This window comes from Hyperoodon ampullatus (genome assembly GCF_949752795.1).
Source record: "Hyperoodon ampullatus genome assembly, chromosome: 12".
Classification (NCBI taxonomy): Eukaryota; Metazoa; Chordata; class Mammalia; order Artiodactyla; family Ziphiidae; genus Hyperoodon; species Hyperoodon ampullatus.
The window spans coordinates 87,421,676-87,446,201 of NC_136925.1; the positions used below are offsets into that span (position 1 = coordinate 87,421,676).

The 24,526-nt window shown below is 53.1% G+C and overlaps 1 protein-coding gene across 1 annotated transcript in view; it reads right to left on the reverse strand.

The window, feature by feature from the left end:
* The window catches only part of UNC93A (unc-93 homolog A), a gene marked incomplete at both ends in the record, with an annotated part of 38,282 nt that extends 15,765 nt beyond the window's left edge, over window positions 1-22,517 (reverse strand). Inside the window, 7 exons of the mRNA XM_079716753.1 lie at window positions 5,337-5,468; window positions 6,561-6,696; window positions 9,699-9,913; window positions 13,973-14,098; window positions 15,724-15,953; window positions 16,890-17,071; window positions 22,431-22,517. Of these exons, the coding sequence (XP_079572879.1) occupies window positions 5,337-5,468; window positions 6,561-6,696; window positions 9,699-9,913; window positions 13,973-14,098; window positions 15,724-15,953; window positions 16,890-17,071; window positions 22,431-22,517 (1,108 nt within the window). The remainder of the gene's footprint in view (window positions 1-5,336; window positions 5,469-6,560; window positions 6,697-9,698; window positions 9,914-13,972; window positions 14,099-15,723; window positions 15,954-16,889; window positions 17,072-22,430) is intronic.
* Window positions 22,518-24,526: the final 2,009 nt, after the last annotated feature.

Here is a 24,526-nt window from a genome sequence, read left to right on the forward strand (position 1 = left end):
AGATGTAAGATATGACATAAGATACACATTTTAAACAACACATGCCTATTTGGGAAAACTGGAGGCTGTCTGGAACATTCAGAAGGAGGTGTGCTTCTTGTGTGGAGTCTGCAAAGCGCCCTAATGGAAATGAATGCACAAAGAGAACCTAATAACCACATCCTGGGACTTAACTTCTGAGATTACTTAAAGGTCTCTTGTCTTTCTTCTGAGGGTGACTCGAAAATAGGACCTAAAAACAAGATGCTAGAGAAGAAAATCCAAGGTGAGACACTATGGCTACAAGTGGTGGATTATGTCCTGTTCTCTGGCAAAAAGGTCCAGCTGCTCCCTTAGTGGGTTGGGGTACCTGACAAATGCACCCCGATGTTTTGAACATCCAGTAACACAGCCAACTCTAGCTTTAAGTCAACGTTTTTGGTCTATAGGTTGGTGTCTTTAGGCGATTTCAAGGTTAAGTTTAGGTTGTGACAATTATAGACCACTGTGCTCCAGGATAAGGGGACCCACTGCCCACTCTCTCCTGGGCAAGTTCTGGTTCAAGTCCAGTTCAGCCTTTTAAGTGGCTATGGGCTCCTTGGCTTTCTGAGGTTTTCCCATAAACTTAAACTTTCTGGGCCCCGAGAGCCTTAAATGCCAAATGAAGAACTTGCCATTCTGTGAGTCTGATTCTGAAATGTGACCCTGGTGAAGGGGTCCACCAGCAGGGAAGAGGGGTCCAGAGTGGCCGTGAGCTCACAGCCTTGCGTGCAGAACAACTCAGCAGTCTGGCAGGCAGGGGGGGCCCTCACCGGGAGGAAGGCCGTCTGTACCCCCGACCAGTGTGATGAGAAAGGCACTTCACTCTGGGGTCTTCCTCCCCAAAACCCTTAGCTCTAGCCTAATTATGAGAAAGCATCAGATGAACCTAAATCAAGGGATGGTCTACAAAACACCTGACCAGTATTCTCCGGAAGTCAAGGTCCTCAAACACGAAGAAAAATGAGAAACTGGCACAGACCAGACAAAGGAGATGGGATGGCTACGTGTAACGTGGTGCCTGCCTGGGATCTGGGAGCACACAGAGGATGGTTGGGGCGGGGGGGAAAGCTGGAGAAATTTGAATAAAGTTTGAAGTTTCGTTATGTACCAGTATTAATTTCTTGGTTTTGACAAATGTACTGCAGTTTTGTAAGATGTTCGAATTAAGGGAAACAGAATGAACAGTATTTGGGAACTCTGTAGTGCCTTGGCAACTTTTCTGTTGATCTAAGATTATTCCAAAAGAAAAGGGAAAAGAAAAGCCTGCTTGCAGCCTGATCTGGGAAAGGCACCAGGTGGAAGTGACCGGATGCTGACCCCCGTCCTCGGATGACAGGATGTGAATGAGTCTTTTTTGGTTGGAAAAGACAGGATACATGAACTGGACATGTAAGAGAAGACAGATTTTTTGAGTTTATCCACCTGAAAACAGCCCCTTTGGTGGCTGACAGGGCAAAAGAGTATTTTCAGGCCAGACATTCTGAATCTCAAGTGCAGGCATTGGCGCGCAAGGGTTGCCATGGCAACGGTACCCATCTTTCGTGAACTGTCAGGATGGATAAACAGAAAGCCTCCCAGATCATGGGCTCCAACGGCCGGAGGGATCCCTGGAGCCCAGTGGGAACATGCGCAGCGAGAAGCACGGTTCTGCCCCAGGACGGAGGGGCTTGGATGCTTCCCGCCCCTGATTTGCCTCTGAACTGGAGAACTGTAACAATCAGTTTTTAAACTGCGAGGTGATGACTGAAAAGGGGGGTTAAATTGTACTGACTTGTATCCAGTCTCATTAACTAGGAAAGTATGTGGCTCACGTATCTTCTTAGAAGAGAGACACGTTCAGGGAGAAAAGGATTAGAAATCCAACTTGCTATTGAAAAAGCAAAAATGAGAGGGAGCTGGCGAAAGCTACACAAAATTTCCAGTTTTTGAAAATACAGAGACGGTATGGATGGACCACGCTGCAGGGTGGCGAGCCCGAGAGAGCCTGGTGGAGCCGGCCTTCAGGGGACTCAGTCAGTAAAACATCCCTCCTAGCCAAGACGATCGCCAGCATAGACGCCAGAAGAAATTCTCAAATCGTACACGAAAAGAACAATATTCCCCAGCAACTGATTTTTCCTTGAAACAAATTACTTTTGATCTGAACAAAAAGACAGACATAATTCATTTTAAATTAGCATTCCTTATTCAAGGAGATCTTTCTCCAAGTTATTCACTGGATCTCATGTAACTCTGCACAATTTTGACAAAGGCTCTGCCTGATGGTCTCTCATGTCCGTGGAAAGAAAAGGAGAGTTAAAGCAATTACTCCTATATCTCAGGGAGAAAGAAAACCAAACATTTTATTTGCAATCATTTGAAACACCTAAGGAATTATTCTATGGACTATTGCGCGGCCGCTGACTTCTAATGTGTAAATACTGTAAAAAATTCAAGTGAACTCAGAGATGTCAGCTAATTAGAAAGCAAGACCGCAGAAGCATTTGGACTGTTCAGTAAAATAGTGGGGGTCTTTCACACCTCCTCTGGGCTGTTGAAAGCAATTCTCTCCTGACGCTCCCTGGGGAAAATGCCTAAGATTCCTACGGGGGAAGTTGTGACCTGCACTCGTTTAGAAGTCTGCACTGCCAAGAAAAGCTAACATGGTGTCTGTGTACCTCTCCCCTACCGATTCAGTATTTCTTCTGTAGAGCAACATTGCAGCCCAGCCTGAGACTAGTTTGTCATTGCTTCCACCAACTGACCTTTGTCCAAACACACCAGATTATGGCACTGAGCCTAACACACTTTGTCACCTGGTTCAGAACTTCCGGAGAGCCTCCTGCCAAGACTGTGAAACCCAAACCCCTTGGTACCTACAGCAGTGGGTTTGTTCAGTGATGTTTTCAGCTGTTTCATAAGCCGGCAACAGCTGAGATGGTAAGGAGAGGCCGTCCTGGAGTACTGAGTCCACCATGGTGAGGCCACGTGCACCTGTTCTCTTTGGGTGTAGGGACAGCGGCCAGGCCTCCCGCCCCTGGAAACGCTGGCCTGTGGCTTGTTTGTGGATTGGCCCGACCCAGTTTCCAGTCCGGGTGTTTCCCCGATAAGGGCTGAATGGTGGGTGGTGTTTCCAAAGGAAGAGGCTCTCTTCTGAGCCAAATCCACCTCTGGGGCCCCGGGCTCACGCATCTGCAGGATGCCGGCTGTGTAGACGGCTCACCTCCTGGGGCCTCCGACACCCTCCCGCCCGGGGCCAGGGCCGTAGGTGGTTCGGGAAACTCAGGGCCAAGGGTTCCCGCCCTCAGCCCTCGTCCCGTTAGGTCACAGGGAACACAAGCCGCGCTCCGTGTCCTCCATGGGCCGCCCGCCAGCCCCCTGCTCCCCTCTGTCCCGTGGTCTCCCCCCCAGACCCAGTCAGCTACGGCTCATCCCCTGGCAGGACCTACCACCAACCCGCCAACCCAGGGCGCCTCCTGGCACATGGGGAGCCTGCGTCCACAGGAGGCCTCCCTGGGCCTCGCCTCTCATCCGCCCACTTTGCAACATCAGCCGAGGCTGCGGCTGGACCTCTGGGCCCGAGTCCCTCTCTGCCCCGGGCCCGGGCCTCTGGAGGTGGCCGCGCTTCTGCAGGGAGCGGTGCGCTGAGGGTGATGCCGCCCGGCTGGGCTACATCGGTGAACGAATCCTCGCAGGACTGATGGCCGGCTCGTGGTGAAGACCGTCTGTTAGGTCGTCACTGGCTGTGGCTCCTCTAGGAAGCCACGTGTCTCAGGCGTGAATTAACTCCTTTCCCCGTGGTGACAAAGGGGCCGTATCCTTCCTTCTGACTGCCTTCCCCCGCGTTCCAAAGAAAGGTCACCCCTCCGCTCCCCCTCCTCCTCTCCTCACAGCCCTTCACTCTGAATCTAAAATCCTAAGAGAGGGAGTTCCCTGGCGGTCCAGTGGAGAGGACTCGGCGCTCTCACTACGGCGGCCCAGGTTCAATCCCCGGCCGGGGAGCTAAGATCTCGCGTGCCGCGCGGTGCAGCCTGAAATAATGAAATAATCGTAGTGATACGTGCCCCAAACAGCCCCTTTTCAGTGCTGGGTCCCCCCACCGGAGTCCTCTCTGTGTCGCGTTCAAGCTCAAGCCAAGCCCCGCAGCGGATGCGTCCAGGTCTGTGGGCTCGTCTGCCGCCTTCAGCCTGGGGATCCCGATGCCCAGCCTGGCCCCGGGACCACTGAGTCCCGGCGTCCAGAAGCTCCGTCCCTCGGCCTCCTTCCCAGCCCCCGCCCCGGCCCTCCACCTCCCCGTGGGGCCGCACCGTCCCCTGAGTCACGGCAGCCGTGACCCTGTCAGCCCCCGCCCTAAACCCTTGCTGCTGCTTCCACCAGTGCTGAGTGAAAGTGGACCCTGCAGCGGTACGTCGGCCCTACGTCGGGCCAGCCAGCCTCTCCTCTCAGTGTGCCCTGGAGACACATGCTGAAACCCCAAGGCGAAGGCCTCTGGGAGGGGCGAGGTCGTGGGGTGTGGCCCTCAGGGAGGGGTCAGTGCCCTCGCGAAGGGGCCCCACATCGGCCCCTGGCCCCTGCCTCTACGTGAGGACACGGCGAGAGAGAGCCTCTGTGAACCAGCCCCCCAGACACCGAATCTGCGGTGCCTTCACCCCGGACGTCCAGCCCCAGAGCTCTGAGCAGTAAATGTCTGCTGTTTACAAGCCCCCCAGTCTGTGGAGTCCTGTTACGGTGCTAAAGCGACAGAGATGGCTCCCTCCCGGCCCCCCACCTCCCTGCCTCCCCCAGGCTCCCCGCTGCCTGGAGGACTATCGGCCAGGAGGCCACTCGGGCGTGGCTCCAGGATGAAGCCCCTGCTGAGCCCTCCCGCCGGAAACTCCGTTCTCCTGAAAACTGACACCCACCCCCAGCCCCAGAGCCACTGCGGGGACGTTGTCACGGTAACCTGTAAGCTTCCGCCTGTCCCCAGCCTCAGCTGAGAGTGGCTGGAGGGCGCATCCTCCCCAGACACCAGGACGGGGAACACGGGCAGGACCCTGCTCTGTTCAGACCAGCTCTTCCAGGGGCAAGCCACGAAGGACCCATCATTGCAGGAAAGGAAGTTGCACACTTGGTACCTTTTCTCATGGACATCATGGATCTGAGTAGATGCTCAGAGAAAGCACTGCAAATCCCCAGTGTGGAGCTGGAGCCCTCCCGCCTGTGTGGTCCCCACTCCACTGCCCTTATTGCACATGTCACCACGTCCCCCTGGGGGGCCCTCCACCCACCACGTGTCCCCCCATGACTGGCCAAGGCAGGGCCGCCTGAGCAGGAATGGCTCTGTGCCGCGCACTCACCATTGTTCTGGGTCTGCCAGACGGCGTCGGCCACGCCCCAGAGGCCGGGAAAGGCGAAGAACAGAGGCCGCTGGCGGGGGTGGGGCTTCCACAGCAGGAGGGCGATGATGCAGGACAGGTGGGTCACGGCCCCTGTGAGCGGGAAAGGGGCTGCTCTCAGCCACTCTGCGCTACAGGACGAGTCTTCTGATCATTTGCTTCCAGGCTGGAGTGACGTTTCCTAAAATAACCCAGGCTGATTTCTTCAGGTGGGTTTTGACGTGGCACACGGGGACTGCAGGTGAAATGCAGGGCACGCCTGGCAGGTGTGCGATTCCATCCACCTCTGGCCTCCACATCATCAGGTGGGGGGCCTCGGGGTGACACACCTCTGTGTCTTAGAGGAAAGTGTCGCCTTGCTGGGCAGAGGGGCCCCCAGATTATGGGGGTTCAGAGTGGGAGAGGGAAGGGCTTCTTCATTAGGAGCGAGTGGTGGGACCCCTGCTTCTCACTGAGGAGGGGGCGTGAGGAGGGGACGGGAAGGGGTGCCCTCAGCCTGGGAGCTGGGGCTTCCCAACAGGACAAGGAGGGAGAGGCTGGGGGAGAGCTTCCTCATTCCTCCCGACTCTATCATGATGGGTCCTAAGGCCTGGCCTCGTGATTCCGCAGACACTGTGATGTCCCTCGAATGTGGGAACAGAGCAGCTTATGACCCTCAGGGACTGCCCAGGAGCAGAAAGAGCAGGTGCATCCTGGGTTCCCCGAGGCTGTGTGACCTTGGGCAGGTTACTATGCTTCTCTGTTCTCTCCTCAATATAAAGCAAATGACTTGGCCCCCAGTGAGCACTGACCAATGGTTAATGGGTTCCCTCCCTCTTGCTGCATCGCCACAGACCCTTTGGGCCTTGACTGGGCCACCAGGTAGCTGTCTCCTTAACACCCTCCTTTCTCCTTATTCACGCTGTCTTCGATCCTTCTTGCTCCCTCAAGAAAAATAGAAGGTGATGCCCGTTTAGAAGACCAGCTTCATCCACCACGTGAACACAGATCTCCTCCTTCTGGAAGGCTCCCTGTCTCCTGCCTGACCCCATGGCCCCCACTGCGGGTGTGGGCCCCCCTTTCTGTGCCTCCACCAAACCCCGTCCTTACCCCAACCCTGGCCCTCATCACACACGCTCTAATCGCCCGCAGTGCAGCCAGACCTGCCCCAGGACTGCGTCCACTGTGCGTCCACAGTCCACCTACCCAGCGCGAAGAGAGCGATCCTGCCCGTGTACTGGGCCAGCTTCCCATACAGCACGGAGCAGAGTGCGTTGACAGCTGAGAAGCAGATCATCACGTAGCCCACGAACTGGATCCCCAGGGCACAGGTGGTGTAGGACTGCGGGAGAAGCACAGACCAGTCACCTGCGCTGCCTCAGGCCTGCTCCAGGGCTGAGCTCTGAAGCTGCAGTTTGGGGGTTCAATCTGATCCGGGAATACAGCCCATGCGAAAACGCTCTCTGCCCTGTGACCGCTGGCCTGCTAAGCTGGCCCGAAAGCTTGTCCGGGCCTCCAGCTCCCAGGGTGGAGAACACTGCTGGTGCTTGTAAGGAAAACCCTCTTCTGAGTAAGAACTAACAGGGAGCGCTTTGGGTGGACGTCTGGCAAACTTCTCCCGGCGTATCTGTACCATATGTTATTTACACAGGGGCGAACTTGAACTCTTCTTGCTGGTGTGGGTCCTTTCCCATCCTGCCTATAAGGCAGCTGAGTGAGGACAGAGCCCGGGGATGAACAGGCAGAGCTCGGGGGAGTTTTAGGGCCTTGAAACTCCTCCGAACGATACCATGAACGATACCATGGTGATGGCTGCAGGTCATTATGCACCTGTCCAAACCCTGAGAATGTAGAGTATCAAGAGCGAGCCCTCAGGCAGACTGTGGACTCGGGGTGATGGCGATGTATCCATGTAGGTCCTCAGTTGTAACAAACGGACCCTCTGGAGGCGGGCGGCGGGCGAGGAAGTGCCCGTGCGGGGGCAGCAGGCGTGCGGGGACTCTCTGTCCTTTCTGTTCAGTTTTGCTGTGATCCTAAAACTGCTCTAAGAAAATAAAGTCTTGGGCTTCCCTGGTGGCACAGTGGTTGAGAGTCCGCCTGACGATGCAGGGGATACGGGTTCGTGTCCCGGTCCGGGAAGATCCCACATGCCGCTGAGCGGCTGGGCCCGTGAGCCATGGCCCCTGAGCCTGCGCGTCCGGAGCCTGTGCTCCGCAACGGGAGAGGCCACAACAGTGAGAGGCCCGTGTACCGAAAAAAAAAAAAAAGAAAAGAAAAGAAAGTCTTAATAAAGAAGAAGAAGATGGAAGGAACAGGAAGGGAATCTCCATAGAGATGAGAAGAAGAGCAAGTGCTCCTGCCACAGACTCGGGGGCGGGGTTGGGGACAGACAGGAGACTGGCTAGGAGGCCCCTTGCATCTGGATAGCAGGGGGGACGGTTTGTCATTCGGTCTTCATTCGTTGAAACTCCAAGACCCCAACAGGACGGTCCTAAGAGTAGGGTTGCCAAAGAAAGTCTTGGGTGTCCAAATACTCAGGGCCACACTTACACTGAGAGGTATTTGTGGTTTATCTGAAATTCAGATTTTTACCCTGCCTTTTATCTTGCCCGTTTGGCAAGCCTTCCCGGGAAGGAGCTGGGGTGGGGATGGAACAGGAAGCTTCCTGGATGAGGAGGGTGGTCCTCAGGGGCGGAGCCCCTCGGACACAGGCCGACGGGTCCAGCCTTGACCCTGGCTGTCTCCAGCTCCCACCAGGCCCAGCTCCTCTACAGCACTCTCTGGGAAAAAGGACCCTAACTCCGACATCCCCGTCTGTGGCCTCCCTTCCACGGCATCCCAGAAGGTTCTTCAGGACAGGATCCCACGTGGGCAGGGGAACTAGGGAGACAGAGGCTCAGGGGGAGACCCTTGATGGAAGGTGGTCGGCCAGACATAGGTCACGCTTGGTGTCCAGTGTTGGGGCACCACTCCAGCCTCCCCCAAAGAGGGCGCCCCTTTAGGCACAAAGTGGGCAGGCGGTGCAGGGGTCAGGCGGGCATCCAGGGAAGAGTGTCTGAGTAGCCAGTGTGACCAGGCTGAGACCAACCTCCGCTTCTAGACTGCAATGCATCATTTAAACACTAGGTAATGGGCAGAAGACCTAAACAGACATTTCTCCAAAGAAGACATACAGATGGCCAAGAGGCACATGAAAAGCTGCTCAACATCACTAATTATTAGAGAAATGTAGATCAAAACTACAATAAGATATCACCTCACACCAGTCAGAATAGCCATCATCAAAAAGTCTACAAACAACAAATGATGGAGAGGGTGTGGAGAAAAGGGACCCCCTTGCACTGCTGGTGGGAATGTAAATGGGTACAGCCAGTATGGAGACCAGTATGGAAGTTCCTTAAGAAACTAAAAATGGAGTTACCATATGATCCTGCAATCCCACTACTGGGCATATATCCAGAGAAAAACATGGTAGGAAAGGGCACATGCACCCCAATGTTCATTACATCCCTGTTTACAATAGCCAAGACATGGAGGCAACCTGCTGATGTCCATCGACAGATGAGTGGATAAAGAAGATGTGGTCCATATATACAATGCAATACTACTCAGCCATTAAAAAGAATGAAATAATGCCATTTGCAGCAACATGGATGGACCTAGAGATTATCATACTAAGTGAAGTAAGTCAAAGACAAATATCATATGATATTGTGTATGTGAGATATCTAAAAAAATGATACAAATGAACTTATTTACAAAACAGAAATGGACTCACAGACTTAGAGAACGAACTTATGGTTAGCAGGGGGGAAGGGTTGGGGGGAGGACAAGACTGAGAGTTTGGGATCGACATGTACACACTGCTGTATTTAAAATGGAAAACCAACAAGGACCTACTGTACAGCACAAACAACTCTGCTCAATATTCTGTAATAACCTAAATGGGAAACGAATTTGAAAAAGAATTGATACGTGTATATGTATAACTGAATCACTTTGCTGTACACCTGAAACTAACACAATATTGTAAATCTACTATATTCCAATATAAAATAAAAAAATTTTTAAGAACTAGGTAATAAGGAATTTCAGTGTTATTCATGGATTTCATGGTTTTCCCTATTTTTCACTCTAAAATGAGGACACAGGGTGAGATGCAGGCAAGTAAATGTCCCTGCGATGACTCCCGAGCAGCTTTGGTCCTTTCCCTGAAAATACATCTCAAGTGAGAGGTGTTCCCAGGTGGGCTGATGTCCTAACCACACGGCGGCTCTCCTGAGTCCGGGAAGGACCCAGCGCAGCCCCGGACCCCGTGCCGCCCCCGCCGGCCTCCTCTCCTACCCGCGTGTAGTCGCCAGCCAGGAAGGCTTGCTGGAACCCGCAGTACAGCGGCAGCAGGGCCAGGAGGCACATGCGCTTGTCTCTAAACAGTTTGACTGTCGAGAGCAAAGTGGACCAGAACGGTGGCGCTTGCTTCTCTCCCTCACTTTTCCGCTGAGCGTCTTTTACAGGTTCGAGAAACACGGTGGTGAGCAGGACCGCCAGGAAGCCGCTCCCTGAAAGGACAGGGTGGGGACAGGCTGCTGTGACAGCGGCACCACGCACGCACACGGACTCATCTCCTCACCTCCTCCTCCTCTCGAGACGGACGGTCGGTTTCAAATCCACATTTAAGGTGACGGAGGCAGGCTGAGCCCCTGACCCCTGATGTGGACTCGGAGGCCACACACGTTGCCTCGATCTTCGTGTGCTGGTTCTGTGACTGTCGGGCTGTCTCACCCACAGAGCAGGTGATGGGAAACACAGACACCCGGGGCGAGACCCCTGAGGGCCTCAGGGCCCTTAACCATGGACCATTGCTCTCGTCAGAATCCTCAAAGTAATTTCTACCAACAGCTAGGCTCCCTTCTCAGGGTTATGGGTCCCGCCAGGAAAGTTACCGTTGGCTTCTCTTCATGTTCATCCCAAATCTATTCATGCAAACACCCTGTGGTAGGAGCTGCATGTATTGAGGTATCTCCCAACCCCAGTGGGATGATGCGTTTGGAGAAAGGAAAGGAGCTCTTTGCATACTGAGATGGGAAGTTTCTCCTCAAGACAAATGGCTAAAAGGAAAAGCCAGGTGCAGAGCTGGGAGTCTACTGTGCTCCCATTTGATTTGCATAAGGAGGGTCATAAAGACATTTGTTTAGACGTGCGGTAGGTGTGTCTAAGAATTAAAGACTATGTGGGTTGTCTACGGCTGCGGGAAAGCTGGGTGGTGGTGAGAGGGGGATTTCCCCTTTTACAATATTTGTATTGGGGACCATGTGAACAGGGGATCTATCAAAAAATGACTCAAGACAACTATTCCTTTCACCCTTGAGGGGATATCCTGTACTTTCATGATTCCGGAAGGTGAGGACGAGATCTCTTTCTCTGCCATGAACCCACCTTCCTGTCTCTCGAGGGAGAACAAATGTCTGTTTAATCTTCCTGTTCTTTACGTGGACACCTTTTCGCTCCCTCACTGAGGCTGAGGCTCCTTTGTCATTTCTCATGTCTCTACTGTTCTTCCATCTACAATGATAATGATACACATGGTTTGGGATCCACAGGTGAATTCACGACCAGTGGTGGTCTTTCCTCTCCCTGGTGGGATCGGGGACCCTTCAGAACAGTTTTTATCGCTTATTGCTGGCTTTGACCCATCACCCTTTAAAAAGGATTTGAGCCACTTTGTGTCTTTACTGGTCCCCAACCTTGTCTACTATTCTTCCATCTCTTGTAGCCACAGACGCCCAAGGCAGCAGGCTCGCCCCTCACTGTGGTGTAGCTGCCTGAGCCGTACTGAAACCGTCAGGCTTACAAAGTCAGCCCTCCTCCAAATTGCCTGAGAAATGGTAAAACCAGTCCCCACACGCATCTGAGAGAAGTCCATAGTTAATAAATACATTTCCATGCTGAGGAGTACTACTTTACCTCTAAGCTTTATCTCTGTAATTCAGCTACTTTTCCTCTTGGCTAAACATTGGTCCCCTCCCCCATTTCATGGTAACTCAACCTGGTGACCAAGTTTATTAGGCTGGGCTCTTGTCCACAGACATTTCACAATGGCACTGATGTCCTCTGGGGTCATGATTCCCACCTGTCAAAGCTAGTCAGCGCACACAGGCACTCCTCCAAACTGGCCCATCAGCTGGCTATGAGCACCCACCACCTGCCACAGCTCCTTCCCCGGCCTGAGCTCGGAGCAGCCCCAGGACACAGCTTTCCCGGGACAGGGACTGAGGTGCAGCGGCGGGGACCGGGGTTAGGACTAGAAGCCACATGTTCACCAGGACACAGACGCGTGTCCAGAGGGTCCCTTGGTCCAGGGCCATCTGCAGGGGCGTGGACTGGGCAATTGCTGGTGGTAGGGCTAATATGCTGCCTCGTAAGGACACAGCTCAGGAATCCTAGAAAGTTACTCCAGGGAGATGGTGCTCTCTTTGCTTTGGTCTGTTTTTCTCCTTTCTTATTTTAGTTCTGATTTTTATTATTTTCTTTTGTCTTTGTGGCAACATGGCCTTGCGTGAAGGAAGAAGGGTGTGAAGCCCTGCGAACCGGGATCCAGGTACTAAGAGAGTTTCCCCGTATGACGTCTGCAAGGTCCCTGCTTTACATAAACGTCTGGACTTAGGCGGCCGGATTCTCTGTGAACCAGGACCTCTGCGGAAGCTCCCTAACCGCCCAGGGGACACACTGTCTGCCCTCACGTCAGGCTGAACGTTTCCCAGACAGGATGTCGGCCCATCCTCTCCCATATCCCGTGTCCAGTCCGTAGGTAAGTCCTGCTGGTTGTCACTCTAACTCTCTCGCGCCACCCTCCCCCACTCCGCACACTGCCCTCACTCCCTTCTTCTGGGTCACTGTGTCGCCCCTGCACTGGCTTCTCTGTCCGCTGTTTTTCTCACGCCCACACTGAACTAACACGAGAATCTGTCTACAAGACAAGTAAGTGCGCATCCAGACTCAAGGCCACAGCTGGCCACGCCCGCCTCTGGCTCCTCTGCCCGCTCCAGGCCCCTGTCGTCCAGCCACTCTGGCTCCCTCTGGGGCTTCTCTGCCCTCAGTGTCCTTCACGTCCCCTTCAAACTCCTACTCACCCTTCAAGACCCGGCTTGGGTACCACCTCCCCATCAAAGCTGCCCTAGAACGCAATTTCCTCAGAAGATGTAACTACATGTCAACTGGGAACTATGTTCAAAACACGTGTCCTATCAAATTTTGGTTAGTTGAAGGCACATCTGGACTCTAAGGTCACTGAAAGTCAGGGTCTTGTCTGGCTGGTTTCTGGGCAACAGAAGTTCTAACACATTGCTCGGCGTCTGCTAGTGCCCGCTCTGCCTTGTAGCATAAAGGGCTCACTTGGCACCTCTGACTTGGAAGCAACCTTGAAAGAGACCGGCGTGTTGGAGGCAGCTTATCTCACAGGGGAGACAAACTGACTATGCACGTGGCCTCTGGACCTTTGATGCCCAGTGGAGTCCTGCACTCAGTCCCACCAAATCTGATACCTATCAGACTCTTGATCTTTAAGAAGGACACAGTCCAAGACCTTTACAGATTCTAGAATTCAAGAATGACAGGGCTTCCCTGGTGGCACAGTGGTTCAGAGTCCGCCTGCCGATGCAGGGGACACGGGTTCGTGCCCTGGTCAGGGAAGATCCCACATGACGTGGAGCGGCTGGGCCCATGAGCCATGGCCGCTGAGCCTGCGCGTCCGGAGCCTATGCTCCGCAACGGGAGAGGCCACAACAGTGAGAGGCCCGCATACCGCAAAAAAAAAAAAAAAAAAAAAGAATGACAAAGAATACCCTTAAATTTTCTTCAAATGGTAACAACAACAAAAAAAAACTAGTCTAAGGGTACGCCCGTCAAAGTGGAGATACATCTGTAAGAGCAAAGTCATGTAGAAAGCTATTAACATAAACATTTTCCATTCAAATGAGCGTCTAAGCATAAGAAGCATCCCAGGGACTCACTCCCTCGGGCGACCCTCTTTCATGAACTTCCAATGTCCTGTGCCTTCCACGGCCCTGTGACCAGCACTGGGAGCCCCAAGGCCTCACCGATGCCTGAGGGTGGGTGCTGGGGAGACCCGTGCCCAAACCCAGCCCCTCAGTAGAATCCGTTCAAATGTACTCCTCAGAAAAAGGTGATAACACCGGGATTTGGGACTTCCCAAATCCACCTGGACATACTTAGAACACAAGTAGCCAACCCACCAAGGCCGTGGTCCACTTGATGGGGCCGCCATAGCTCCGCGTGGCCATTGAGCACTTGGAACGTGGCTGCTGTGACCTCAGAACGGTAATTTTACTCTCGTTAATTAGAATTTAAGTAAGTGCACATAATGGCTACTGGCCTGCATGGTGCAGACGTGAAGTGATTCAATCATCGCAGGAGACCTCGGTCAGCAGAGGCTGCTGCATTCGATTTCACGTGGAAAAGGCTGAGTACAACCCAGCTGAATGCATTTTGTGGGGCTCTTGCAGGTGATGAGAGATTATTCATACTTTGAGCAGGTGGTCTTTTCAACCCAGGAAAGCGATGGGCTTGCTTTGCCTGGATTCCTGGTGCCGAGCACATACCCGTGTAGATGCCCAGCAGGGTGTAGATCAGCTCCTGGGAGGGACGGTTTGTGCTGTTGGTGGATGCCGTGGCCATCAGGCAGTCACTGGCCCCGCAGGACAGGAGCTGCTCCTCTGGGATGGCCCCTGTGAAGGAGGAAGCAAAGAGGTGCTTTGAGGACACGGGTAACTTGACAGGAGATGGTACACAAGGAAGCAAACGCCCAGGGAAAAGGAGCCTGGACACGCAGAGGACAAGACATCACCATAGGTCAGAGTCACCAGACAAGGGCTCGTTTGACCTGGTGTCTCAGAATGCTTTTCCCATTGGGCACATGTCTGGGCACTTGATTTTAAGACACTCTGGACCAATGTGCAATAAATGTCGGTGACTTGTTACATTACATTCTTGACGTAATTGAACCTTGTCCACTTTTCAGAATTAATTAAGAACTAGAGTACATTAGACTGGGTGTCAGGCCCACTGGGTTCTCTCTCTGATTCATCTGGAACCAGTCCCATGACCTCTGGCAGGTTATTGCATACCTTCTCTGAATGTTACTTTCTTCTCCATTAAAAGAATAAAATTTGAACAATCAATGACCCTCAGTAGACCCACATCAGAATCTCGGGAGAGAGAGGATGGATGTCATGGAGGAAAGAATACTCAGTGTTTCATTGTTTCCCTCAAACAGATTTTATCACATAAAATGCTGCAAAATCCCCTTGGCCGGTGAGATGCGCAGCTCGTTGGATGAGAAGGCAGTGTGGAGGCTGGAAGCCTAGAAAGGTTGAGAAAACTTGCAGTGTTCTCACAGTGCCTCCCAGCCCTCAAATTCTGTGTCCTATGATCAGGCAGAGACTGAAGCTCACTTGTCTGTATGTCTTTAAAAGTAAACCCGTTCGCTCCTTTGCCACAGTCATGTCAGAGACTGAACCTTCACCCCACCTTCGGTTGGCTGATTGCTGACGGTTTCTCCAATACTGAGTAACGATTAGTATCTATCAACCGTAAAGGTTCCCTTCTGTGGATGCACTTAGCAAGTGATGACATCACATGAGCAAAAAGGGGAGACAGATTTTTTATTACAGTTTCCCAAATGTGGGACTTTACGTGGCTTAACAGGACCAGGGCAGAGAGAGAGAGAGAGACATGATCCTGATAACAGCAGGAGAGTTAGAACATTTTTCCCCATTAATAAATGTCCTGTGAGAATTGAAGATATTTATTTCCTCTGTCCTTGGTCTAAGTCCTCAGACATCAAAGGGTGCAGGCATAAAGCAGATCCACACTTTGCAACCCTGTCTGAGTGTGGTCAGGCAGACAGATGAATTAAAGCATCAGTCACCAAATGTTCAAATCTGTTAAGTGATAAGTGGTCCTTTGTGTAACAAGGAAAACGCTGGTGAATGGATCAATTCAGTGGCAAAATAAATCCATGGGACCCGTTCTTAGTCTAGAAGGACAGTAAAGGACTCCGTGAACCCAAGTTCCACAGTTGAGCGGTGGCCCTCAGTTTCCCCAGGGCACCCCAGGCTCCCCTGTGCTCAGGGGAGGCCAGGGTTGGAATCGCTGGGGCACCCGTGGACCAGACAGACCCTCAGACCCAACCAGACTGTCTGGGGAAGAGCCGGGGGCCAGGTGACCCTGAGGCACAGGCGGCCTGACAGCCACGCCTTGTGGCCTCACTGGACCACCTGCTCAAGTCCAGGATGAGGACGTGTGTAGAGGGAACAGGGGCCCTCCACAGTCACCATTTCCTTCCTGTTACCTTGAGTGGGCGTCTGGCCGAACACCAGAGACGAGATCAGGTTGCCCCACACACCAGACGACTGGAATATGAGGAAGAAGATGCCAAAATACTGGCTGACCACGTCTTTGCCAACCTTTCCTGTCTTCTCTGCGTGTGTGTTTCCCATGATGGTGAGGTAGGTGCCCTGCGCGGACCACAGCGGGGCCGCTCCAAGTCCCAGCAGGATGGAAGTGGGGATCAGTGTGTACCTGAGAAATGAAACGCGGGTGTGGGGTGCCTCGGGCCCTCCGCTCTCCCCTCCATTCGGGGAGAAGGAAGCTCCTTGCCTGGCCCAGTGAAGCACAGCCGTGCCGTGCCACTGGTGGTGCCCTGCTTGACAGAGTCGCCCCTTAGCCTCAGATGGACGCGAAAATCTGCGTCTTTCTGGTTCAGCATCATTTGTAAGAGTGGAATTTGGTGCCAGAGCAGTTTCTTTGTGTTTGGACGTAGCTACAATGAGCTGGGGTTACAAATAAGGCTAGGCGGGTTCTAGGTATTTCTAATGGCAGTACATTAGAAACGATTTATTATCTATCAATCAATCAATCTATCTATCTATCTACTTATCTACCTACCTATCCATCTAGCTGTCGCTCTCCTCCATGAGGATTCTGTATGAGAACTCTACGGTAACAAGAAAAAGAATACCGTGAAGCCATCCTATCAATACATCCTGGATGGCAGCGGGGTGTCCCTCACAGCGATGCTGGATGAGTGTGTGCCTGGCAACAAGGGCATGGGGTCCTTGCCCTCAGAGCTTGGTCCCCGAGGGTCCCTTTCCGTCAGGGCGCAGGTAGAGCTCAGGCCCGGCCTGGGGCACTGGCTCCAGCCCTGCTGCGTCCACTCCCTGTGATGAGGTGAGGGTGTGGGGTTTGGTCCACAGGTCACATTCTGCTAAGTCCCCCTGAAATTCACCCTCCACATCTTAGGCAGAGTCTCCCCTTGTTGCTGGGCCATAAAAGTGCCCTGGCCCAGGAGGGAAGCTGGAGGCCTCAGGAGAGGCCAGGATGGGCAGTCGGGGGAGCACGGGCCCAGCAGAGGGGACAGAGACATCCTGGTGGGAAAATATGGGAAGAAGGCCACGCTACCGTCCTGTCCCAGAAGCCGAGAGGGGAATTTCGGGAAGCATCTGAACGCGGGCGTACCAGCTGGCGTAGAAGTTGCCCAGGGAGAAGGCCACGTAGCAGCACATGGCGATGACGATGGTCCACTTGCAGCCGAGCTTCCTGATGAGGACGGGGGGCAGGAACATGGAGGACAGCAGCATGCCGCCATAGAGCGTGCTAAGCGCCGCCACCCCCAGGCCCTCCTCGCTGTACAGGCTGCTCTGTGGGGACAAGGACAGCCCGGTCAGGGGCCCGGCTGCCAGGGCTAGGTGCTCTGGGTCATCTCCAGGTCCTGGAGACGCCCAGCAACAGGCTGCCTGGGCGGGCGGCCTCTCCTCCAGCTGAGGGATGGGAGGGGAGGAGACTGCGGTGAACTCTGGTCAAGGAGAACGAGCAAGTGGAGACCAGGGGGAAGCAGCCAGTGTGGCCAGCCTGGGGCAGGGGGGCCCTCACGCTTCCTGCTTCCCGCAGCCCCTGCCTCATCCCTGAGAAGGCGGGCTGCCAGGGCAGCCAGGGGCCGCGCGTCTCCGGGCTCCTCCTTGGAGACCCAGGTTCCTGCTGTGCCTGAGGCAGAGTGAGCAGCTCCAGCTTAACGCTGTGTAAACACTGTGCACATTTGCACATTCTTCTTGTTTTTGTCATTCGTCACTTGGTGCCTAGCGTAGCTTGGTGTGAAGCGAACAAAAGGTCAAATAGGTAACCAGAGCCAGCTCAGGCAAAGGCAATGGCAGCGGTGACCTTTGGCTTTTGCTGTGAAAGAAAAACCTATTAGCATAAATGCTTCCTCCATTTATTTCACTTGGAAAGGGAAAGGAGGGGGAGGAGAAGGGGGGAGGAGGGAGAGAGAGGAGGGGGAGGGGGAGGGGGAGGAGGGGAGGGGAGGATGGGGAGGGGGAGGGGAAGGAAGAATAGCAGGAAGAGGAGGGGGAGGGGGAGGAGGGGGAGGAGGAGGGGGAGGAGGGAGAGGGGGAGGAGGGGGAGGGGGAGGGGGAGGATGGGGAGGGGGAGGGGAAGGAAGAATAGCAGGAAGAGGAGGGGGAGGGGGATGGGGAGGAGGGGGAGGGGGAGGGGAGGAGGGGGAGGGGGAAGAGGGGGAGGGGGAGGATGGGGAGGGGGGAGGGGAAGGAAGAATAGCAGGAAGAGGAGGGGGAGGGGGAGGAGGGGGAGGAGGAGGGGGAGGAGGGAGACGGGGAAGAGGGGGAGGGGGAGGAGGGAGGGGAGGGGGAGGAGGAGGAGGAGGGGGAGGAGGGAGAGAGAGGAGAGGGAGGATGGGAAGGAGGGAGGGGAGGGGGAGGGGGAGGGGAGGGGGAGGGGGAGGAGGAGGGGGAGGGGAGGAAGAATAGCAGGAAGAGGAGGGGGAGGGGGATGGGGAGGAGGGGGAGGAGGAGGGGGAGGAGGGAGAGAGAGGAGAGGGAGGATGGGAAGGAGGGAGGGGAGGGGGAGGGGGAGGAGGAGGGGAGGGGGAGGAAGAATAGCAGGAAGAGGAGGGGAGGGGGATGGGGAGGAGGAGTGGGAGGGAGAGAGAGGGGGAGGGGGAGGAGGGAGAGAGAGGAGGGGGAGGATGGGAAGGAGGGAGGGGAGGGGGAGGGGGAGGAGGAGGGGGAGGGGGAGGGGGAGGAGGAGGGGGAGGGGAGGAAGAATAGCAGGAAGAGGAGGGGGAGGGGGAGAGAGAGGAGGGGGAGGATGGGAAGGAGGGAGGGGAGGGGGAGGGAGAGAGAGGAGGGAGGATGGGAAGGAGGGAGTAGCGGCTGGGGAGGGGAGGAGAGGAGGGGGAGGGGAGGGGGTGGGGAGAAGACAAGTGCTTCCCTGCGCAGCCAGACCCTCCTTCACAAGGGTCCCTCCATCTGTTTCCTTCGCTTCCACATCCAGCTCAGCCTGACCCTGTGGATTGTGCAGGGGGTCCCCGCTGCGCCCCACACAGCTGACCAGGCACCAGAGAAGAAACATTCGCACACAGGGTCTCTTCCCTTGTAGAAGCCAGAGCCCAAAACTCAGAACACCACCACTGTTTGAGAGTCGACAAAGTGCAGACACCGAAATAAGAACTTTTACGTTCCTTCTCCTTTACGGGTGAGACAGGTGTTACTACCTCCACGGGGGAAAGAAACGCACCACGTAGGATCATACACTCAGTGAATTCGTCCAGATGACCCCAAAGCCAGGACTTTAACGCCTGGACTATGACCCTTCCTTCCTGCCTGGTCCCCCAGCAAGACAACAGAAGATCCCACCCATCAGACGGGGGCCTCTCTGGAGCCCTCCCCGCCCATCCCTTTCCTGTCTCCTGGAGACTCCAAACCCCACAGGCTGTGTTCTCACCCCAGGATTTTCTCTCCCTTTCCAGCCCTCAACATACTCTGACCATCCTCATCCTCTTTCCAGAGGGTGCCCTTTCTTCAAGTGCATGCCAAGGGCCTCCAAGGGTCTTGAGTGCAGGGAACGTTCTGCTTTTTCTGAATCTCTTCCAGTGCCTTGCCCCAAACAGGTACTTAGTCATGTTCGCTGATTAATTGAAACTGAGAACAAGAACGTCTGGTCCCATGAAAATTCTAAAGTCTGGTTAGAAGACAGAAGTTGCACAGTCTCCCTGAAGTGGGGTTATCTGGAAATTTCTGCTCCTAACTCCAGTTGCTAGGAGTGTGGAATGTGGGAACTGGTTCAGCCGGGGCCCTTTGTTTTCTTAATACTTATGTATTAAGGTCTCATGTATTAGTGAGCTTGCCTCTTTGTGTGCTAATGAGAGGCTGGCAGCACTGCTCTGCTCTGGAATTTCCTTTCCACCCACAGCCCTGCTGCCCGTCGGCGGCGAGGTGCATTTGTTACTTATAATGGAGTTCCACTGCCCATCGCTGGAAAGGAAGGCGGATTTCAGTCTCCAAAGTGGGAACCAAATTTCAAAACCAAATGTCTTTTTTTTTAAGTGAATGACCATGTTCAAATACCTGTCTCTCCATGTGTTAGGAGAGCCAACCTGCAAAATCCACACCCGAGGAGAAGCCCATGGGAGTGACCTGTATGTAAACAACGAGGACGGTCACTCAGCTCACCCAGCAAGTCGATCGACTGATCGGCTGTAAGCACTGACCCACAGAGGCTTGCGTGTGGCTCCTGGGATACAAAAGGGAAAGACAACAGCCACCAGCCACCACCCAGGAGCGGGTGACGGACAGGACTGCCAGGGCCAGTGACGCCTCCAACAGGCCACTTGCAGTGGGACAGTGAGTCCTGCAGGGGGAAGCTCAGGGGCCGAGCTCCTGGGAGGGCACGAAGTCCAGTCCAGAGGCGTCAGAAGACTTTCTGGAAGGAGTGAAGACCTCGTGAGACCTGCAGGATGCAGAGGTGACCAGGGAAAGGTCGGGAGGTGTAGGTGAGGAGAGACGTCTAGGGGATGTGTTTACAGAGGCCCCATGCTGAGAGGAAAGGCCCCAAGGAGAATTCAGCTGCTATGGCCACAGCTGTCGAGCTCTTCTGGTGAGGGGAGGCTGGTCAGCCAGCCAGACTAGACCAACAGAAGCCCCAGACACCATACTGGGGAATGGATTGGATCCATTGGATCCAGTGCTGAGCGCTGTCTGAGGCAGGGGATACGTGATGGACGGGGTGGTGAGGGCCTGGCCTCATGGAGCTCACAGGCGCAGTGTGGTGTGTGCCACAGGACCTGGCGTGCACACAGGGGCGCCTCACCCAGACGTGGGAGCCAGGGCACAGGGAAGGGGGAAAAGGAAGTGTGACGTGCACACTGAGATCTGGATAATAAACAGGAGATCGTCTGCTGTGGGGAAGGCGGAGTAGATGTGTGTCTGCGTCCTGGGCAAGTGCACGACCGAATCCAGACCGGGGCTGGCGCTCTGGGGATGCCTATGACCACCTTTGCTGCCTCGCTGGGGCCTGAGAAAGAAGCCAAGCAGATGAAAGCAGAAGGAAGTGATGGAGACCGGCAGGTCCCTTCGACGTGGCTGGGATCCAGCCGTCCCTAGGGCCACATCCAATCCTGTCCTTACCTGCTGTTTCCGAAGCCAGTCCTGACTGACAGAGTTAAACCATGTTTACATGTCCTGGAGCAGTGGGCAAGGAAATAGGGCCAGATAAGGGCTGGGGCGGAGCAGCCATGAGTGGTGGGTGGGATAGTTCCACAGCAGGGTGGGACGGCTGGTTCTCTAACATCTCCGGTCTTCTGAGGAGGAAGAGGCCACACCAGTGACAGCAGTGCCCAGCCCAGGAGCCCTGGGGAAGATGTGGAGGCCAGTGTGGCTTCCCCTCAGCTGCACGGCTCTCCCCACACAGACGCCACTCTGAGAGTTTCCTGAGTGAGGCTTCCACGTTGTGTGTGGCCTCAGCGTCCCACAGTCATAGCGTGAGAGAAGGGACTCCTGGCAGCTCCTAGGGTCCCCCCACTCCCTCCCCCGGCTTCCAAGGGGGCCAGTTTGCCGTCATTCAGCTACAGCTGTCAGATCACAACTGCTTCCTGAGAATTCGGACCCCATCAGTCACACCCGAACCCAGGGGAGCTGCCCCACCTGCTGACAGCAGGACTTCCTCCGGTGGGGCAAGCTTCTGTAGGGACAGTGTCACTGATGGGTCCATGGTCTCGCTACATTCTCCTTCCAGAAAGCACACACTACATTCAACATGAGCTCAAGGCAGCATGACAAAACAGGAGTTTCACACACATTAGCATTTTACAACATCACAACATTCTGAACAATGTCTACAGAGTCATGGACTATCCAGGCAAGAAAGAGGACTGTGCTTCCCCTTCAACTTGATTCTGGGAATCACCGTGGGCTACAATTTCATTCTCTGTGACCCTAATCAGAAAAAAGACTGAATAGGGGTTCATGGAGGAATTCAGGGCTGAATCTGAGCTACCTCGCCAACCTACAAGTCCAAAGGGTTTGTACTGTAACGATGAAGACAGAAAATTTGAATCTCTCCTCTCTTGTCTTGCACCTCCCATTCTGAGCCCCCTGCACGTGCTTTTCTTGTTCAGCTCTGTGCACACAGTAGGCGCCTACTTCTTGTCGCTGACTGACAGACCTTCCAGGACCACACTAACTTGTCATCAGAAACCTTGCAGATACTTCACTGTGTGGCAGCCCCCAGGCCACAGGGCACGAAGCTGGTGAAGAAAGCACAAAGGCGTGATGACAGGCTGCTTCCTGACCAGTCCTGGGGCTTCCTTGGGGTTTCGTTCACAGTTAAAGATCAGACTTAAAATGGAACTACCCCGGGGGGAAGATCTAACAGGAATCTACGTGGTATCAGGACCTCTGATGAATTCTCATTACTGCCCCTGACCACAAATGCACAGTGATTCGTCTTGTGTCTCCTTTTACCCACGCAAAGGCAAAGCGGATTTTATCACTAACCCAAGACCAGCTCTCCTTGTCCGAGGGTCAAACACCCGCAGTTGTGCAATCCCGCTGAACTGGGAGTTGGGGCTGCACATAAAAACCACTGTTTGGTTAAGAAGATTTTGGAAGGTGAAACCCCACGTTCCTCGCTGTCTGTGCCACGGGAATTCTTGGAGTCCCAGAGACATTCAGAAGTTAAGCTCACATGACGACTGTACACACCTACCTGCAGACTCTGCAGACCTCCGTAGGCAGTAAAGAGAAGTAGAAATCCACAGGAAAGCACCAGGATGTTCTTCAGGCTTCCTTCCATCGTGCTGCCTGAAAGCTTCAAGCACCAGGAGATTTGTAGTTCCATAAAAGAAACCAATCAGGGCTCAGGAAAAGCTGTCAGTACCTAGAAGTCACATTCTGTCTTGGAGTCTGAGTTAGACGCGTATCAGTCGCTAAGGCTGCTGAGCGTTAATGAACAGTCACTGAAGCACCCGGGGCTGTTGCTCATTCACCTTCTCTGGAACCCACAGTGATCACTTTCTAACCGGGCAAAAATTAGGACTCTTATCAGCTCATATGGACTGGAACTTTTTTCTACTAATTTCTGATAGATACGGTCCTTATAGGAAAGTGGTGATTTTCATATTATATATATTATATAATCGCATATATTATATAATTATATATATTACATAGTATTACATGTATATCTTTATATATATATATATATATACACACACACACACACATACATACATATAAATGGTACCTTCCTCATTAAGAGAAATTGTCAGTGGTAGCAGAACTTGGAATGTACTTCAGTCTTAAAGAACAAAGTATAAACGTCAGCGTCAAGATCTATAGTTCAACTTCTGAAAAAGAGTTAACATGATTATAAGATCCAAGGGCCAAAGTATTAGTACTTCAAAGACTATGATTTTACAACACTGCAATAATTTAAAAAAAATTGTATAACACTTTATAATCTACAAAGCATTTTTACATGCTGTCCTACGACAGTGCTGTGATACTTCTCATTAGAATTTAGACCCATTACCAGACAGGAAACAACTTCAGAAGACTTTGGAGGTTTTGGATTTCAGGTTTAGAGCAGTGCTGTCCAAGAGAACTTTCTGCATTATCCAGTACAGTAGCTACTAGTTACATGTGGCTTTTGAGCACTTGAAACCTGGCTAGTGCAACTGAGGAACTGAATGCGTAATTGCGCTTAATTTTAATTGATTAAAATTTACATTTAAATAGCTACCTGTGGCCAGTGGCTATCATATTGGACAGGACCAGTCTAGAGTTTAAACATACCCCACATCTCACAGCCAATAAGCAAGAGAAATCATTTGTCTTTCCAACTGTTAGTTCAGTTGCTTTATTCCATTGTTGGTAAAATTTGGAGTTGGGAGATTGTTTCCAAAGTACTGTGAAATCAGTTATTTTCATCTAGTTGGGATCAATAAGGCAAACCTTACAGTGTAGGTAGATGTCACACGGGTGGTGACACAGCTCAGGGAAGCAAACCTTCCCATTTGAAGAGCATGATAAAGTTCTTACCCTTGCAACTTAACTTATTCTTAGGAAAATCACATTTTGGGGAAAATAAGAGTTTTGGGGATTGACTAAATACGTATTTTCACACTTACAGAAACATGTGAGCAGCACAGTCTAGGAAAAGGGATGATAACCCTGGACACGAATGAGATCTGGAAGTTCTAACCCTAATCCTGTAACTTCTTAGCTGGACCATCTCAGGTGGATCGCGTGACTTTCCAAACCTCAGTTTCCTCTTGAAAAAGGAGGGTTGCAAAATTTCAAGAAGCTAACCATTGGGAAAGCCTTTGGAACAGCCCTGGCACATAGAAATCACCAGTGAATGTAAATCAGCTAAGATGATGTTAATTTTCAGTGAAATTATCAGTGGGGACAATCTTTAAAGAAATGTCATACTTAGCAGAGCACGTGCACTTTTCTCACCAGTCTTGTTATCAGTTATCTGACTTCCTTTTTGTTTTTCAGCAGCACTCCAGCTTACTTCAATTTTGACCTGTCTTTACCCACAGATGACTTACATTTTGATATCAGAAGACCTTCCTGAGGTTTTCTTCTGCTACTCACTGTTCAGAGTTACCAGACGATCTTCTGGATTTTCTGACTGGTTCCAGTGTGCAGCTCCAAGTAGCCGCTGATCCAGCCCTTTCCACAGTCAACCAGTAGCTCCTGAGGAGCTCTGAGCTTGTGCAAAGGAATGTCGGAGGTCTGCTTCTGGTCTCTTCCACCCCTGTCCCGTCCCTCTAACTGTCCTTCTTCTAATCAGGA